The sequence below is a fragment of the Crinia signifera genome, chromosome 2 (genome assembly GCF_055691185.1).
Source record: "Crinia signifera chromosome 2, ASM5569118v1, whole genome shotgun sequence".
In the NCBI taxonomy this organism is placed as follows: Eukaryota; Metazoa; Chordata; class Amphibia; order Anura; family Myobatrachidae; genus Crinia; species Crinia signifera.
Window position 1 is genome coordinate 317,004,737 of NC_139218.1, and position 19,826 is coordinate 317,024,562.

The window sequence follows — 19,826 nt, forward strand, 5'->3', positions numbered from 1 at the left end:
GAGGCTCCTGTACAGCCACCAGGGCAGAGGATTGGCCAGGGGAGATAAAGCAATTGACACATAACCCCTCCTGGATAACATCCTGCTCAGACAGGCCTGCAGCACAAGCCTTACATGATAAGAGCAAGGGAGACTGTCTGAGTACGCCCCCGTTTACCCCGTCATGTTGAGAACAGACAAACATGGAGGTAATATAAACAATAGGTATAGTCTTGATTGGAAAACCTAGAGTAATAACACAGCAGTATGTGACTAAAGAGGATAAACCTCTAATTCTTCTGACTCAGAGGTATATGAAACAAGTGACAGTAATAAGCATGTAAAGAGAGAAAAAACAGACTAGCACAAGCAGGGCTGGCACCGGCATGCCCCAGGTGGGGATGGGGGTGATGCGGCCGCTACTGCCACGCCACTCCACCGGTGGGGGGGTGCAGGCGGCAGGAGATGCGGGGTGAGAGATACGGCGGAAGACCTTGCTGCATAACCCTCTTGACCAGGGTCGTGGGGGAGTTTCGGCGCCGGTAGGGGTTGGAGCTGCCGCGCTGTCGTCAATGTGACTGACTGTGCTGCAGGCAGGCAGCCCAGCAGCGGTAACGCTGCTCAGTGTAAAACCAGAAGAAAAAAAAAAACGTCTTTGGGAAAATAAAGGTGCTCCAGCTTCCTGCTGGCACCAACAAAAAACTGATGAGCTAGGCATGGAGGCGGGGTTATATGGTAGAGGAACTGTGCTCCTGGGAAACCTGAAAGCTTCGCTGATTTGTGCCAAGGTCCTCTGAACTGGCCTACAACCACAATGTCATCCTGTGGGACCATGGAACCCGAAGAAGAAATGAAGATATACACAGTACACCTATGTAAACTACGTGCAGATATACTTCAAGTAGAGATCCACTCACGAGATGGCTTCTATCATGTCAACTCCCATCTCCACACAGCAGTGAGCGTGATCAGCGCGGGCTTCCGGCAATCCAGAGACGCAATAGTAACAATCCCCCAAGATCTTTATACGCAAACAGTGGTTCTCCTAAAATGAGTATGAGATAAATTATATTCTAACAGATCAGACTGAGGAAAAGTAATTATTACTCATTGCAATACAGGCAGCTGATATATAGCTACAGTATGTGTATATAGCTAAGCAAAAGCACAAGGAATTAGTTCATATTTTGATCAAACATGTAAACTTGCAGGTTGGTGCCATGAATTAGAGAATCCATGATGCTGACCTGCAAGCAAAAATGCTTTAATTATAATAAAAACTAATTCCTTGTGCTTTTGCTCAGATAGATAAATATAGATTTGTAGTGGTGACAAGAACTATTGGGACCTACACACGGGGTGATTCAGGGCATTTTCTAAGCGATCTCACCAAATTAGACTACAGTGCTCCTTGTGTAAGGGTCATAGTGATAGTGACGCGCGGGCGCGCACATCACTACCTCCCCGGCGATTAATATCCAGCATGCAGGATAAATCTAGTTAAATCGCCGGTCTGGGACAGTGTTCTCACCGGAGAACACTGGCCCTGACAGATCGCTCAGCACACATCGCTGATACATCATTGTGCAGGAACATCTTCCTGTGTGTATGCCCCTTAAGAATTGTTTGTTTTCTGCTTTTATACATATGGCATTATTGCTTTGTGTAAAGGCCCATACACACTGGGTGGCTTTGAGCTGAAAGCCGCTCAAAACTGCCTGTTTCAGCGGATTTCAGCTCAAAGCTGCCCAGTGTGTATGCCCCAGCGATGAGCGCTCCCACATCATCGCCGGGAAAGCCGTTCATCTGCTGGTAATACCAGCAGATGAGTGGCGTTGAGGACGGCTTTGCATAGCTCTGCACTATGCAACGCCTTCCTCCCCCCTCCGTCGGCACCGGGAAGGGGGAAAGCCGCTCAGTGTGTATGCACTGAGTGGCTTTCCCCGCAGCGGTGATTGACATCATTGCTGTCCATACACGCTGGGCATAGTGCCCAGTGTGTATGAACCTTAATAAATATCATACTGAGAACTTGCATTTTCTTTCATGCAGAGAACGTCACCTGTAATATTGTTCCCTTTAATAGGGTAGAGGTAGAAAATGTAATTTAATTTTTGATTGGACATAGGTACTATTTAAAAAGCTCAGCACGATCTCAAATCTATAAAACGTTTTATAAGGAAAGTATAAACAACAGATCAGTACACGATGACTCAGTAACAGAATTAGTTAGACCACATAATATACAAGAACAAACTCCAAGGGAGGGTTTACATTTTAGAATTGTATGCAACTAAGGACAATGTTTGTATTTTGTTTATGAGAGAGGAGCCGCGTGCCAAACCTCGCCAGGGGGCCTCTCTCATACTCAGCCATTTGGAATAGCTGCAGTCTGTGTGTGGCACAATTTATTATTCAGCCATAAATTTACTGTCTTTGTAACTGTTGGGTCTAAGCTTGCTGTGAGACCATAGGCGCACACTTGGGAGGGTTATCAAAGGGGCAATGAGTGAAATAAATGGTTTAAAACAGAAAAGTCCCACTTTAAGGATACAATTTCATTGGCCGCGAGGTTCTATAGCAAATTCACCTATTACATTTCTTTCAAATTGTGTTTAAAGGTAAACATTGCTCAGGTTTGCTCACATCCCTATGAGATGAATGCAAAAATGAGCGAATGAAGCATATTCTATGATGTGGGACCTTGCCCCTAGAACTAATACAGGGTACTTACTGCTGCCAACTTATCAAAACGTGCAAATAGTTCATTCAGAGTCATGACTAGTTCCTGGGCTGTGCACTGGGATGCCAAGCTTGTGAAGCCCTCAATGTCAGCAAACAGGATACTGCAAGGACATAAAACAGGGGTATTATTATTATTAAATTTTATTTATAAAGGCGCCACAAGTGTTTCGCAGCGCCGTACAAAGAAACGGTACAGGGAGACAAAACACATAACGAAAATAGAGTACAAATAAAGAGCGCCACAGTTCAATACACATTACAGCTTAAATATAAGTAGTGAGGACTGAATCGTCATACAACTAGAGGCTTGAGGCCAATGATGGAGATGAGTATGCAGACGAAGAAGGTCACTGATGGTTTGAGTATAGGAGAGCTGTGAGTGAAAAGTGAAGAGAAGTGGGCTTTGACAACAGCAGGGAAGAGGGCCCTGCTTGGAGGAGTTTACAATCTAGTAGGAAGGGGAGACAGACAGATTAACAAAGGTGCAAGCAAGTGGGTGGTGGTTAGATAGCAGGATGTTAACAGGCCAGAGAACCAGCTAGGGGTCGGAGAACCAGCTGGTTTATGCAGTGGAAGGGTACGCTTTGATGAAGAGGTGAGTTTTCAGTGCCCGTTTGAAGCTTTGCAAGATCGTGGAGAGTCTAATGGAGTGAGGGAGTGCGTTCAACTGAAGTGGTGCAGCACGGGCAAAGTCCTGTACTCCATCATGGGAAGCAGTGATCAGGCTGGAGGAGACACGACAGTCATCAGCTGACCGTAGAGGGCGGGAGGGTGTATGAATGGAGATAAGGTTAGAGATATATGGAGCAATGAAATTAGAGATGGCCCTGTATGTGAGTGTGAGGTGTTTGAAGAGGATTCTGTAGGGGAATGGGAGCCAATGCAGATTTTGTTGAAGGGGAGTGGCAGAATTAGAGCAGCGGGAGAGGAAGATAAGCCTGGTTGCAGAGTTGAGGACAGATTGGAGAGGAGCCAGTTGGGATCAAGCGAGGACGGTGAGGAGAGCATTACAAAAGGGCTGCATTGTACTGGAAATGGTCAGCAAGCATGGAGATTTCAGCTCAAAATACCATAGCTCTATTGATTCTTATGATATTTATTTATTTACAGTTTCTTATATAGCGCAGCATATTCCGTTGCGCTTTACAAAGGAGACAGTGATACAACAAACAGGGTATTTACAGACAGTCAAAAGGTAGGAGGGTCCTGCTTACAATGTATAGGGAAAATACAGAGGTAAACCTTGTTCCTAGGATTGTAAAACATATTCAAAATACTAAATCTTCTCCAGTCATTCAAGCCAGTATTGCAAGTAAGTTTACAGATCATTATTATTATTTATTAAGTGTTACCAGTTGTGTACTTAAGGTGGCCTAGACCAGTGGTTCTCAACCTCGGTCCTCAAATACCCCCAACAGTGCACAGTTTACAGATCTCCACACAGAATCACAAGTGACATAAATAGCTCCACCTGTGGATTGTTTAAAATGTGTCAGTGAGTAATGAGTGCACCCGTGCACCTGCCTGGTGACCTGGAAAACGTGAACTGGTGGGGGTACTTGAGGACCGAGGTTGAGAACCACTGGCCTAGACCAGTGATGGCTAACATTGACACTCCAGCTGTTGTTGAACTACACATCCCAGCATGCTCTGCTACAGTTTTGCTTTTTGGTCATGCTAAAACTGATGCATGGCATGCTGGGATGTGTAGATCAACAACAGCTCGAGTGTCAAGGTTAGCCATCACTGTCCTAGACCATTATGCAAGAGAAGTCAATTCAGTAGCAACGAGTAACATTACTGAAGCAAGATGGAGAGTTAAGAAATCCACTGCCTCCACTGTGCGTACACTAAAAGTGTTCTTCAAAAGCTGAAATCTCATATAATCCTTTTTTATTTATTTATTTTAAAACGGTTTCTTATTTTTTTCTTTCATCTCATTAACCAGAATATGATAACTTTTATAGCATTACTCTACTCTGTTTTACAGTTAAAATCACAACCTAGAAACTGTATATTCCAGATAGTGAGATCTACTTTTATGGGGGGAAAAACGGAGCTGTACATTTACCTGACGTTGTCATGTTTCTGTATGTAGATTTTGTGGAACATCATGTCCTCTTTTTTGGTGTTGATATCCTCTTTCATTTCCATTGCAACATGGCGGGGTAACACAGACAACAGGAGGCGCTCCTACAGTACATGGGAGAGCAGAGACGGTCATGGATGATTAATACACTTTATAATGAGAACTAAAGCTGGGCATATGGATTGGGCCAAGAAGTCAGGTGAAAAGTGGCCAAATCGCATGTGTTTGACATTAGATCCGATTAGCTGCACGTCCGACCTTCGATCCGGACAGCCTACCCGGTGAATGGGAACGCATACAATATATGGTATGCAAAAGGACCGCATACGATATATCGTATGTAATCCTGCCGCCCCAGGAAGCTCCCAGAAGTTTCAATGGGCATTACATAGGATTTCTCCCCTCGGAGAAGTCTTATACTGTATGGGGGGCTTAACAGTTTAGGGGCCTAACTATTCAAAAGGATTAAAAAGGGTCATTAAGTGACCATTTAATGTTATTTGAAAACTGCAGCTTTTGTTGTCACAGCTAGAACACCGTAGTCTTAAGGTCCATACACACTATGCCCAGCGTGCATGGACAGCGATGACCGCTGTCATCGCTGCGGGGAAAACCGCTCAGTGCATACACACTGAGCGGCTTTCCCCCTGCCCGGCGCCGACGGAGGGGGGGAGGACGGCGTTGCATAGCGGTATAACCAGCAGATGAGTGGCTTTCCCAGCGATGTTGCGGAAGCGCGCAGCAGCGCTCATCGACGGCCATACACACTGGGCGGCTGCTGTTTTGAGCAACTTTCAGCTCAAAGTCGCCCAGTGTGTATGGGCCGTTACACATTATCCTGCTGCCTGACGACAGGCAAAAGATCCGATGTCATCAACGATATCCCTCAAACTCCCAGACAAATGATATAGCACATACACACTATTATATTCTGCCTTCACGCCCTAGTAGATGGTAGGGTATGAAATAGCGCCTGTCGACACAAGTCGGCTAAAAAAAAAAGTGAAAAAAAAAAACTCATGTCGACCTCTTGACTGTCGACCATTCCATTGATGACCTAATGTTTGTGTCGACCTTCCGACCTTATCCATGTCGACATATTTCATGTGTCGACCTAAGCCCTGTTGTCCTTTAGTGCTCGACCTAGTGACCGTATTGCCACTCACCTGCTATGGCACATATGCATTGGACACTAACCTGCTGCTGGTTCTCTCTCTGCAGGTGCTGCCTGGCCTGGATGTAGCCCCTGGTTTCTTGGAATGCTTGTCTCTGGGACACCTCTGCTGGGTAATGGGTGCAAATGCCAATGATGTTTGTGCAGAGGAAGATCAGCACGTTGGCGCTTAGCTGGGGAAAAAAAAAAGTGTAGAAAACTTAGGACACAAACAGCCAGGTACTATACATTTTCTGAGGGTATAGGAACATATTCCTGTTGAAGGCTTTCCAGTCACATTCTAAAACAGTTATGTATTATTAGTTATGCAACATGTGGAGGTCACTGGGTTTGGTATACGGATTCTTTGGCGAGCATGTACAAAAGGAGTTTGCGGCCTAGTATAAAGTAATCATATGTCTCAATTTGTGGGTATAACCTTGTTGTGAGGGGAAAGGCCTCATGAGAACCCATTGTCTCAATATTGGGGCATGATCCTGCAGAAGGGGGCATGGTCTTGCAGCAAGCCCCCAATCAAATGACTCTGCCCAGAACTCCCATTGAGAAAGGGCTACCCCTGGAGACTCTTCCATCACTGCCAGATTGTCATCCGTGACAGGAGCCGAGAGTTGCATGAGAATGTAACAATGCAGCACCTGGCTCTCTAACACTGCGGAGGAGCCTTCCCCTCATACCCCAACAGTGTCATCTCTGATAACATGAAGACAATACGCAGCGCTCTGCAGAGGAAATATCGTTCATTCACATCAGACCCTGTCCGAGTGCAGCTTACAACTATCACACTACACACACGCACGCACAAGGTTTCATATTTCTTCAGACTCCTGAGTATCTCCTGTAGCACTGCACGTGCCACATTTCGTTCCCACCAGCAACAAGGACAACATATGTTTTCCCAGGAGGCCTTATATCCTCTGACTTTTACTTTTCAACACATGTCAAATATCCCTGCAGACTACATACAGCCAGCAATTTGCCCACAAGTTACACTTCCCACAAAGTACACAATAACATTAGCTGTTCGTTTTCATTGTACAATATATTATTTCACATTTTATGAATAGTGAGAGAGTGAGTAAAATGCTGCAGTCTGTACCTTACCTTCTATGTGTATATGCAACAGACTTTAAATAAGTAAAACCAATGTTTTATATTACACAAAGCACTTTATGCCATTAAGACTTGCATAGCACACACTACATTTATTTTGTTTAGGAAATTTTCCTCTGCTCCTCTGATTCCGCCAAGGATTCATGGTAACTACAACACTAATATATTGTCCTGAAGAGGCCATGTAATAACGTGCGCCAAGCAGCACATTTCTCTGATAGCAGCTGTTTTCTGAAGCCTGTTACGACATTTTACTGAAGAGCTTGCAATTAATCAGCCTCTCTACTTGAGAAGTCTGCCTTAGTGGAGCAAAAAAAGTTGCAATCCATGGAGGTATGAAGAGGTATAAACAAATAGTCTACTTAGAGACCCTGTTGCGTTATGGCACTCTGGTCAACTAGAGTATATATATATATATATATGATGTTCATAGTTCGCCCTTTCTCTTCTTTCTGTATCACCTATAGCTGGGGTGGGGAACCTTTTTTGTGCCAAGGGCCGTTTGTATAGGGAAAAAATCCTTCGGGGCCCATATGTAAAAATGTCTCTTACAAATTGTCCTGCTGCAGCCGTCCCACGCTTTGGCGGCTGCCGCTGAATAGGACTGACAGTCTCCAGTTGCTGTTGATTTAAGAGGAATCTTGCGAGAACTACCGACCTCTCGCGAGAATTACCCTTTACTCGACTCCCGGCAAAGCCACCTGGTGGGTGGGAGGGCCACTCAGAAGGCTACGGGGGCCGCATACGGCCCCAGGGCCTGAGGTTCCCCACCCCTGACCTATAGCCACGCCCCTGATAAAGTCGTTTGATGAAACGCGGTGGGTTGGTTTTTAATAAAAGACTACTTTCCTGAACAAATTCTACGGTTCAATCTGAACATTTACAAACATTGGTTACATTAAGTGTGATGGGTAGATCATGTTTTTAGGACAATATTTTATTGGGTCAAGTAAGGTGATACTTGTTGAGCGCACTCTGATAATATTTTGGTGTATGGTTGTATTGTGTCTCTCACTAACAGGAGAGTCTTATCAGAGGGGCAGCTTTATATTGGATTGAACTAGCGCATAACGGAGGCCACACCCTTTTGTTTATATATATATATATATACACGCACAAACAAAAAAACTTTGCGCAAAGTGTTAATATTTATTAATGTCAAATAAGGAACTAGAAAAAAGTCCCTAAAGAGTTAATATTCAGCAAAGTCTCATAAGGAACCAATCGTCCCAGCAAGTGTGGTTTCCACAATAGGTAAGAAGAGAGTTCTATGTTGCACTCAGGTTTAATTAGAACCGACTGCCCCGTAATCAACTCCGCAGGGTATCCTGAATCCAACAGGCAGAAAAAAAAATCTAAAACAAAAGGAAAGGGTGCTCCATAGTGCAGTTTAAAAGTAACATTTTATTGCACATCGACAGAAGGGTTGAGATCACATCCCAAAGAGAGCGGCATACAATTATCACCCTAGGGCAGGGGTTCCCAATCTTTTTTGAATCACGGCACCCTAGAGAGTATCGGAGTTTTTTCATGGCACCCCTACGCCTCCAAAAAATGAATTAGATTGGGTTTATATGCGACCCTTAGGGTCAGTTATGTGGTAAAGGGCAGGATTAGCATCTGTTTGTACACATATTATGATTGGCAGCCACCAGCACTGGTTTTGCCCATAAAAAATGAACCATAAATAATTTGAATTGGTCCTGGACCACCAACCTGGGGCACCCCTGCAAGTGTCCTGAGGCACCCCAGGGAGCCACGGCACACAGTTTGGGAACCACTGCCCTAGGGGCATGGCCTAGCATTGTCCTGAGTCCAGGCGGGTGTAACCGCTCCAACGCTGGTAAAAGGTGCTGTGCACAGTCTTTTATGCTGTACAACTGCGGTAATTGCATACTGCCCGCTTTGGTATGCGATCCCAACCCTTCTGTCGATTGTCTGTGCAAAATTGAAAGCAAGTTTTGCAGGAACACTGATGTGTTTCAAACTTGCTGGATTTGGAGAGAGGGAGCTGTGAAGACAGAGATTGAAGGTAGGAGCAGATCGGGAATGGGGGTGGGGTAGAGAGTTTGTGAGCTAAAAACGGTCGAAGCTCAAAGTGAAAGTAAAAACAATCCCAGTGATGAGGCCGTCATATTGATGGGACTCAACAAGTTAACTCTATAAGAGCATGTTTATATTTGGGCATACAAATCACTGAATTACACAGCACGTTCAATAGCACTAAGCGGGGGCCACATGACTCGATAGAGGGGACAGAGTTGATTGAAGCCAATGCTCTTACCCCTTTTCCTGGATTTACAGAAACAAATTTTCTGCAGTGTTTTTCCAGGGACTTTTTGGATCACCGATGAGGAAAGCTTCAGACAAGACATTGGCAGGCAATCCGCATTAAAATAATGTTTGAAGAATATAGGCTTATTAATAATGTTACCCAAAAGGTTTCATCATCTGCAAAGCCAACTAAGGAAAGTTCTGGGTTTCACCTTTAATGGAGCCACAGTGCACTTAGGTGATGATTGATTTTAGTGTTCAATTTGTAGAGGCGGGAGCAGATACCAGGGTTCTAGAAAGCAAAGATAAACTTGGGTACACACCCATACAATCCACTGTCTGATCATCAGATCTTGGGTGTATGGGCCGATGATTGTATGCAGATCTAGTGAAGAAGCGTCAGCCAATAAATGTCTTGGATCGAGAGGTGGCAACTTATCTGCTGATCCCAAATACTGTATGTCTGTATATGCCGAGTTATTTCTATTTTGTACAGTGTGTACGGGGCATGCAGACCTCTCGGCTCATAGGGGGGGGAGGGGGGGGGTTAACTGGGCACGCAGTCCTCGGGTGATCAGGAGCTTTTACCTGATCAGCCAAGTGATGTTTGCCACGGACGTTGTTTGTGATTTTTAAATAAATATGTTAAGTACCCAAGCAAACTTACTGAGAGTAAATATTTTTTTATTGTTTCTATTTGTTTTTGCTTTAATATCCATATTTTTAATTCTGTACTTTAAACAAAGGAAACAAAAATTCATAAATGAGTAGTGTAGGAAAAATTACAAAGAGTTAAAACAGAAAATATAAGGAAGAAAATAAAAATTCTCTGTTTTCTAGGGCTGCATACATTTGTAGACAATCGCTTCAGTTTCTTCTTTGTTGTTTGATGATGCCTTGAACATAAGGGTGAGTGCTCCGATAACAATTACAGTACTAAAATGAGCATTCCGGCTGTTGTCAATTAGTCTGTAGGGTTCTCCAAGGTTAAAGGTAAATTAAATATCTGCTGATATGGTTTACATTTTCTTTTATGTTTCTTGTTTCTATTGTTTATTGTTTCTATTATGTCATTGCATCTCGCAACTTTATTGGTACCTGGCTAAGACAATTTGACCTTGGCACTTGCTTGGAATGTCTTGTCATTATAATTGGTAGGTAGCTGCCATGGTATTCGGGGTAGATGTATGAAGCAGTGATAAGGATGAAGTGATAAAAGGGTAGATGTATGAAGCAGTGATAAGGGAAGAGAAGTGATAAAGTGCCTGGTACTTATCACTGGCCAATCAGCTACTAACTGTCCAGTTTTAAACCCAGCCTGTAACATGACAGTTGGGAGCTGATTGGTCAGTGATAAAGTACCAGGCACTTTATCACTTCTCCTCCCTTATCACTGTTTCATACATCTACCCCAAAGTGCCTGGTACTTTATCACTGGCCAATCAGCTCCTGACTGTAAAGTTACAGGCTGGATTTAAAAAGGGGCAGTTAGGAGCTCATTGGCCGGTGATAAAGTACCAGGCACTTCTCCTCCCTTATCACTGCTTCATACATCTACCCTCAGACTGCCTTCTGAAAAAATATTGGTTAATTACAGAACCAAACAGAAATCTGTGTTTATACTGTAGATGACTGGCAATGGTCTTTTCATAGATACAGCACTGTTGTATAGTCTTTTACGAAAGGCATTGGGGCCATTGGTAGAATGACACCTGTGTGCAGCGGGGTCCGTATAGCACAGAGCACGTAGCGGCAGATACCAGTCGGTGGGGCGGGAAGCGGCTGCTGGATTTAAAAACATATTTTGACAAGACTGGCCGGGCGAGCCAATAAGATGGAAGGCCGCTGATCAGCTGAGAGTATTCTCAGACAATAATTGGCCAGCCTTTTCAAAATAATTTAAAAATTTTAGCAGCCGCTTCACGCCCTGCATATACCGCTACGTGCTCCTCACCACTGCCCAGAACCCGCTGATCACAGATGTCCGGACCCCGCGGCCCGCTCGCATGTGATTTATTGCATGTAAAAATGGCACATTAAGTGCCAAATCGTAAGTGAGCCTCGTGGGGAGCTCAAGGGCAAACTGGTCCGACTTGTCCTTAACAGTTGTGTTCAATCCGCACTTGCATCAGCCCCTGTTCTAGGTTTAAGAGGCAAGTCCGAAAATAATCTGTAGGCAAGGATAATGTTAAGGATAATGTTAAGGTTTCTGGTTCAATGTTAATTTCATATTTAAGAATTTGAATTCCAAAGTTAGGTATTGGCTATTTTATACAGCAAGAGGGTAATGCCATCAGCTGCATTATAACACTATACTGAATCCAGGAGACAACAAGAGTGTACCGTGCCAAGCTACCCTGTATGATGGCTGTGATTTTACTTTGCCAGAAATGAACCCCTGGACTGAGCTTTTAAAGTGCTAGTTATGTTGGACAGATTAGGAAGATAGTCAGTAGGCTTATTGAGAAATGTATACCCCATAATTATCATTTTTTCATTTAGGAACAACAATTTAGCAGATAACATTAATGGTTTGTCATAAATAATGGACACAGTCCATGTCTCATAAATTGGCAAACTAAATACAATAGCATGCCTGAAAAGGCCGTCATGTTTTGGGGGGCATTCCAGCCTGAATATTAAGCTTCCAAGGCTGGTGGGGGATTCACCCAGATTAAAACTGTAAGGAGTGCTTTCTGGACAGCTGATGAATTGTGCCCTTTAGAAGGCTACAGCTAGCTGGCTAAGCTTAACGTCTTTGTCTATTGTGTAAATAGTAATTGTCTCAGTTAATTATTCTTATGATATTTTATAGTTATGTATTACATTTGTTGAACTGTTAATAAATGTCATGGCCTAAACTTCGTTACAGTTTACATCCAGTGTCTTATTTATTCAGCAATGTGTTATAGCTGTTTTTTGTTTCTTTTTGGATAGCTGAGGAATTTTGCATATGTTCCAAAACAGTCAGTGGGGACTATTATATTTTAGCCTGCGAGTTGCAGACGTCAGCAAGGCTGTGGCAAGTCTGCCCAGTTTTTTTTTAAAGTGGCAATCATTTAAAAGGCTAAACCAGGTTGGTGTTGCCTTTTAAATGATATGCCAGTACATAGGCCAGTATTCAATGCTGCAGACTCCCTGCATTAGCTACAAGCCTCTGACAGCGAGGATTCCCCCGGAACATTCAATAGAGTGAGTGGCCGGCGCGGGGGTTAAACAGCGAGGATCACTTGTTTTCTGCAATCCCCGCTCGCCGGTCGCATTGACTACGGGCCATAGGCTGCAATCAGCCCACAAAGGTACTGCATCTACTCAAGAGCAGGGTCAGATTAAAGGTGCCAACACACTACAGCAATTTTTTTGCTGCAAAAAACGGCCAATCTAGATCGGATGCGCGCTCCCGGGGATCTTTTGCTAAATTTTCTGATCTTACATGTCACTTGAAAGATCAGAAGATTTAGCAAAAGACCAATAGGAACGCACATGGGATCTTAAGAGAAGTATTTGGTGAAGATGTGCGCTTGCCTGGAATCTTTTGTCCAGGAAGGACAAAACATTTTAAGGCTAATTTATGACCACATCTTTATAGTGTGTGGGCACCTTTAGGCTTATACACTTGTAGCTCCCCTTGTAATGCTGCTAAACACACATGTATGGTCACTTGCCAGTCATACTGCCCATGTGCATGTAACAAAGGTTATACAACTGGCATGTAGGACCCAATGCTTGTGGTGTAGGAAGGAGGCGTTGGCTTTAGGATGAATAGCTGGCGCTGTAGCACAATGTACTAGTAATGGACCCATCATAGTTACATTGGCACAGCCACCTGGCAGTAACCTTAAGAACTTTACCGTCCACAGTACATCGGGACAGGTGCTAGCTACAAAGCATGGAATAAAATAGCCCTTCATTTCCCCCCGGCCTGCCCCAGTGCTGGGCCCTAGGCTACAGTGTAATCAGCCTATTGGATAATCAGGCATTGAACAACAGGCACACATTAATGTATAGGACCAGCTTATGACATTGTTTATGTGCCTGCCTTCTATGTATAACCCATATCTACAATAAATGTATAACACCCAGAGCCTCAGTGTTTAATAAAGTGACATGATGAGGAAGGCTGCGCTGCTACTGGACAACAGGAAGGAAATGGCAGCATATTTTTGAAGTGTTCCACGATAATGTTTGCTTATTTTACATGTAATGATTACACAGCACAATCGTTATCTGCTACCAGAGAAAACAGTCTCCAAATTAAGTATTAACCAAAAACAGATAAGAAATGCTTTTGTTTAAAAGTAAAAATCTAAAAATAAATGCAAACTTACAAATTACAGCCAAGATCTGAAGGAGAGAAGCTCTTGTAAGAGACTATAAAAAACAGCACAGTATCAGTGATGTGATTTGTGTTAGGTCCTTAGCATTTGCAAGAATGAAATGGGAGGGGAGGGGGGGGGGGTGGGGGGGTGGGGGGGTGTTTGACTAATTTCCAGCTTGGGTTCCTGTGAAACAGAGGGGTAGATGTATGAAGCAGTGATAAGGGAGGAGAAGTGATAAAGTGCCTGGTACTTTATCACCAGCTCCTTACTGCCCCTTTTTAAATCCAGTCTTTTACTTAACAGTCAGGAGCTGATTGGCCGGTGATAAAGTACCAGGCACTTTATCACTTCTCCTCCCTTATCACTGCTTCACACATCTACCCCAGAGAGTTTTGGAGAGTTCTATGGGCACAGTTATGTGTAAGGTACTGAACAGAGTATGAGCTGAAGATAATGAAGGAACATAAGTGAAGGTAAAACTGTGCAATTTATGAAGTTGGGGTTGTTTCAATGAATTGATTTAAGAGTCATAGAGCCCAGACCTGTATTAGTCTGTGGTCATTGTCATACAATGGTAGGTGATCTTCTCCATATACTGTAGGTTTGTAACAGATAAATCTGCTCAAACCAAACAAATAAAATGGCACCTGAACTTTTCCGCTTCTATGTATTAGCAATGAAGCATCTAGTTGTAGCTTGAATATAGGAAGTTTTAGCAACATCCTACAGGGGATAACAGGCAAGAAAGGTCCAGGAGAACCTGTACTCTAGCACTCAGAAGTATGCATTTTAGTCATCTTGTCACATCTTGTTATATATAGATTGTAAGCTCTGCGAGCAGGGCCCTCCTACATTTTGACTGTCTGTAAATACCCTGTTTTGTTGTTTCACTGTCCCCTATGTAAAGTGCAACGGAATATGCTGCGCTATATAAGAAACTGTTAATAAATAAAATAAAAATAATGCAGAAGGCGAGGAGAGGGGCAGAGAGAGAACATGAATTGCACTGGAAGGTAAAATATAGGGATGCAGTTAACACATTCTGACATTCAATATACCGACGCCAGCTACCCGACTGCCTTCACCACACCGGCACCGGAACTCCAAATACATCAGGATCCCGATGCTGGATTACAGAAGCGGGGATATCAAACTGGTAAGTATGTGTCAGGTTTAGGCTCTAGTTGGGGAACATAGGGTTAGGCTGCAGGGAGGGGAAGGTTAGGGTTATACTGCGGGGGGGGGGGGTGTTAGACGTGGTAGGGGATCTTCTCTGCAGCCACTTTCAACACTAAAGGTGCCCATACCTGGAGCGTTTCTTACCTTGCGATGCACGCTCCCACACGCATTACACTGCAAAGTACAAAAAGTATGTCTTTGAAAAATGACAGGAAGTGAGGGGTAGATGTATGAAGCAGTGATAAGGGAGAAGTGCTAAAGTGCCTGGTACTTTATCACCAGCCAATCAGCTCCTAACTGTGAAGTTACATGCTTGGTTTGAAAAATGACAGGTTGGAGCTGATTGGCCGGTGATAACAACCAGACATTTTGGGGGGTATTCAATGTGAGGTCACGGCTGTCGAGCTGGCTCGACAACCGTGACCCTGTCCCGTTCTCAGTCAGCTCGCCCGAGAAATCGCAGGCGGAATTCAATATCCCACATGCTGCGGGAAGAAAAGGGACGTGGCCGCCAGAAGTGTCTGGGAATCGGCAAGCTGTGGCCGGGAGCTCGGCAAGTCGAGCCTGACTGCTTGTTCTGTGAGATCCCCTGCTCAATGCTGTCGAGGAAGACAGAATTGAATAGGGCCCCGCAGCCATCTCCCCCCCGTCAGGAGATGGCTGCGGGAGATTGAATACTCCCCTTTATCACTTCACCAAGCTTAATTAATCTACCCTCAATCACTTATCCTCCCTTATCACTGCTTCATACATTTACCCCGAGTGCTTTGTCTCTTGTCTTTGCAAAATACCATCCCAGGGGGTAAATTTGCTAAAATGGGAGTTCCCATAGCAACCAATAAGACGACATCTATTATCTTCTAGTAGGTGCTAAATAAATTAGAAGTAGAATCTGATTGTCTGTTAACATGCCATCTTCAATAGAACATTACATTTACCCCTAAAGGTGCCCTCACACGGTGCTCTGTGCATTTTGTACTAAATTGCACAAGGTGTGTTAGCATATTGCATGCATTTTGAACTAGATGTGATGTGATCTAGTACAAATTGCATGGAGCACATCGCACACTGCACCGTGTGTGGGCAACTTTAGGGGTAAATTTACTGAGGTCGGAGTTCTATTGAAGATGGCATGTTAGCACCTTCTAAAAGACAATAGAAGTAATCTGAGTGGTTGCTGATCTTGGCAAATTTACCCCCTGGGATGGTATTTCGCAAAGCACGAAGAGACATAAAACACTCATTTTTCAAAGACGCCTTATTTTATTTCTTTCCATGTTTTGATAAATACCGCCCTTTGATGTATTTTATTATGTAACAAATACTCTTGTAGTTCATGTAAATAAAGTATTTAAAAACAATTATACACAATCACTGTAGAGGGACATCATGAACTCCATGTAGTATACAGTACGTAGCAATGTGATTACATCTTTCCTATTGTATATAGAATAGATAATGTACGTAGCAGTGTGATTACATCTTTCCTATTGTATACAGTATAGATACAGTACGTAGCAGTGTGATTACATCTTTCCTATTGTATATAGTATAGATCCAGTACGTAGCAGTGTGATTACATCTTTCCTATTGTATATAGAATAGATAATGTACGTAGCAGTGTGATTACATCTTTCCTATTGTATACAGTATAGATACAGTACGTAGCAGTGTGATTACATCTTTCCTATTGTATACAGTATAGATACAGTACGTAGCAGTGTAATTACATCTTTCCTATTGTATACAATGTACAGTATAGCAGTGTGATTACATCTTTCCTATTGTATATAGTATAGATACAGTATGTAGTAGTGTGATTACATCTTTCCAATTGTATATAGTATAGATACAGTACGTAGCAGTGTGATTACATCTTTCCTATTGTATACAATGTACAGTATAGCGGTGTGATTACATCTTTCCTATTGTATATAGTATAGATACAGTATGTAGTAGTGTGATTACATCTTTCCAATTGTATATAGTATAGATACAGTATGTAGTAGTGTGATTACATCTTTCCAATTGTATATAGTATAGATACAGTACGTAGCAGTGTGATTACATCTTTCCTATTGTATACAATGTACAGTATAGCAGTGTGATTACATCTTTCCTATTGTATATAGTATAGATACAGTATGTAGTAGTGTGATTACATCTTTCCTATTGTATATAGTATAGATACAGTATGTAGTAGTGTGATTACATCTTTCCTATTGTATACAGTATAGATACAGTATGTAGCAGTGTGGTTACATCTTTCCTATTGTATATAGTATAGATACAGTATGTAGCAGTGTGGTTACATCTTTTCTATTGTACACAGTATAGATACAGTATGTTGCACAGTGATTACAGCTTTCCTAACCGAACTGGAGACCTTGCATGAGTAGCGAGATCTTGCGCATGCCCAGTGAGCTATCTGTAGGTGACACATGCATGCACTGGCTCTCAAGCACTGGGCATACTGGAAGTGAAAGAGACGGAGCACACGCACTACTACCATGGTCACCAGAAGGCTGATGTGGCAGAAGTGGATCACTGATAAAGAGACATAATGCACTGCCATATTAGCTCTAGTAAACTTAATACATATTGCTGACATAGCCAGATTAAGGTGGGGACGCAGGGCATACTGTACCCCCGACCAGAGTGCACTGTCATCACAAACTGTCCCCTCTTATGCAGCAACAGAACCAGGCAATCAGAATGGAAGCAGGACAGTATGGAGTGCAGGCAGAGACACAGGGGTATGAGGGTTCATGAGCTGGAATGGGTGATATTGGGAGATCAGCATAATCCAATATACCCTCCCACCACACTCCACTAGGCCCCCCCCTGTCTTAAGTGCCCTGGGCACCTCCAACGCTTAATCCGGCCCTGAAGCTGATACGCGGTCCAGTTTCTCTTCAACAATGCGGTAAAGCGGTACCAGTAAGTTAGGAACAAACAATGCCCATTCATACATCTACCCCTAAATTGCAAGTTTTTCACCAAATCTGAGACAGAGCTTCTGTCTGTAATGTGTACATGCAGAACTGCAATATGACCTCAGGTACAGGGCAACACATGTAGACAGAGCTTCTGTCTTTAATGTGTACATTCATGATGTTGCCGGGCAGGCCCTCATATTCGTGACGTCGGAGGGCAGGCACACCCACATTCGTGACGTTGGTGTGCGGGCCCCGCCATGTTCAAAGTGCCCCTTTTCCTCCAACACTCTGCCCTCCTGGGATGCTGGAGTGAGCACTATGTAATATGTACATGCAGAACTGCAATATGACCTCAGGCACAGGGCAACGAATGCAGACTGAGCTTCTGTCTGTAATGTGTACATGCAGAACTGCAATATGACCTCAGGCACAGGGCATTGTTTACTATAGGTTTCCTATTGAATATTCATTGTCAGCTACAAAATAAAACCCTTAGAGATATTTACTGGCCAGAACGTGTGTGAATGTTTTACAACATACGTGTGCTCTTATGCACGTGTAAAAGGGATCTTGGCTAATTCAACATAAAATGAAGGAACAGCAGGAGAAGACAAATTATGGACAAAAACACCACGAGTAATGATTTCTCAATGCTATATTAATGAGAAGAGAATCGTGGGAAGCAGGCAGTTTCCACAAAGAGAAAAGAGGAGAGAAAAGGAGTGAACTGATCTCTCAGCCAGGCCTTTGCACAAGCTACACCTTCCTGTGTGGTAGGAGCGGTTAACCACAGCCAGCTGGAGCTTGGTCCTGTGCCATTCTGCTAGGACAGGCAGCCAGTAATGGGAAATTATAAATACGTGCTATCTATCTATCCATGCTCAATACTGTCTGCATGAACGTCATCCAGAATACAGAAGCTTATTGGAACCAATACATTTATCATTTTGCAATCTCATACAAAATTATCTGAATAATTTCATTCATCGGCATCAGAACATGTTGGCTCACCTGCAACTACTACAATACTACTTGTTTCAAGAAGATATCTGTTGTACAATGTTCTGCCAGGTAGCAATGCTCATATAAATATAAATTTTATAGTTAAAAACATAATTTCAAAAATGCCATCTAAATTCAATGGGTCGTATTCAAATGTTTAATCACGCCCGATCTCCCGTCTAAAGTGAAGGGAGATCATGGGGCTTCCTACCTTCCCCTTCCTACTAGATTGTAAGCTCCTCCGAGCAGGGCCCTCTTCCCTCCTGTTGTCCAAGCCCTCTGCTCTTCACATTTCACTCACACCTCTCCTATACTCAAACACTCAGTGACCATCTTCGTCTACATACTCATCTCCATCATTGGCCACAAACCTCTACTAGTATGTTAATTGAGTCCTCACTACTTATATTTAAGCTGTAATGTGTATTGAACTGTGGCGCTCTTTACCTGTAATCTATTCCTGTTATTTATTCAATGTAATGCTAAGTTTTGTCTCCCTGTACTGTTCCTTTGTACGGCGCTGCAAAACACTTGTGGCACTTTATAAATAAAATAATAATAATAATAATGGGGCGATATTGAAATTATAGTTTTTATCAGGCATATCCCTCTCATTATGGTCGGGTTTAGCCGCACATATTGGCTAAAACCAATAAAACGAATGTGCGCATTGCCAAAGTCCTGTTTCAGCGAGCAAACAAGTGACTTTTTGCACATTTCAGCTCACCACCCAGGGGTTAGCTAGCTGCTATTATGATAGCACGGTCACTGGAAAAAACAATTAAATATCACCGGCAGGTGCGCACGGATGTCGCGATGGGCGGAAAAGGTTGAATACGCCCCAATGTTTTATTTCTTCAGTATCAAAACAAAGACTCCCACAGGATGTACCGGTATGCTGCTCTGCTCCTCATATACAGCTAATAATAACATTAAAGATATCAGAGGTGTCAGGATCCCGAGATGATCTGCGCACTACTCAATGTGGCAAACAGCAAGAAAACCAGCCTCCATCA

The 19,826-nt window shown here is 43.2% G+C and overlaps 1 protein-coding gene across 8 annotated transcripts in view; it reads right to left on the reverse strand.

Annotated features, from left to right (window-relative positions):
• The window catches only part of ADCY6 (adenylate cyclase 6), a 195,927-nt gene that overhangs the window by 45,045 nt on the left and 131,056 nt on the right, over positions 1 to 19,826 (reverse strand). For all 8 annotated transcript variants that reach the window (XM_083169056.1, XM_083169057.1, XM_083169060.1 and 5 more), the window contains 4 exons: positions 6,011 to 6,160; positions 4,796 to 4,917; positions 2,714 to 2,825; positions 897 to 1,024 (listed from right to left, as the gene is read on the reverse strand). In XM_083169056.1, coding sequence (XP_083025182.1) covers positions 897 to 1,024; positions 2,714 to 2,825; positions 4,796 to 4,917; positions 6,011 to 6,160 — 512 coding nt within the window. The remainder of the gene's footprint in view (positions 1 to 896; positions 1,025 to 2,713; positions 2,826 to 4,795; positions 4,918 to 6,010; positions 6,161 to 19,826) is intronic.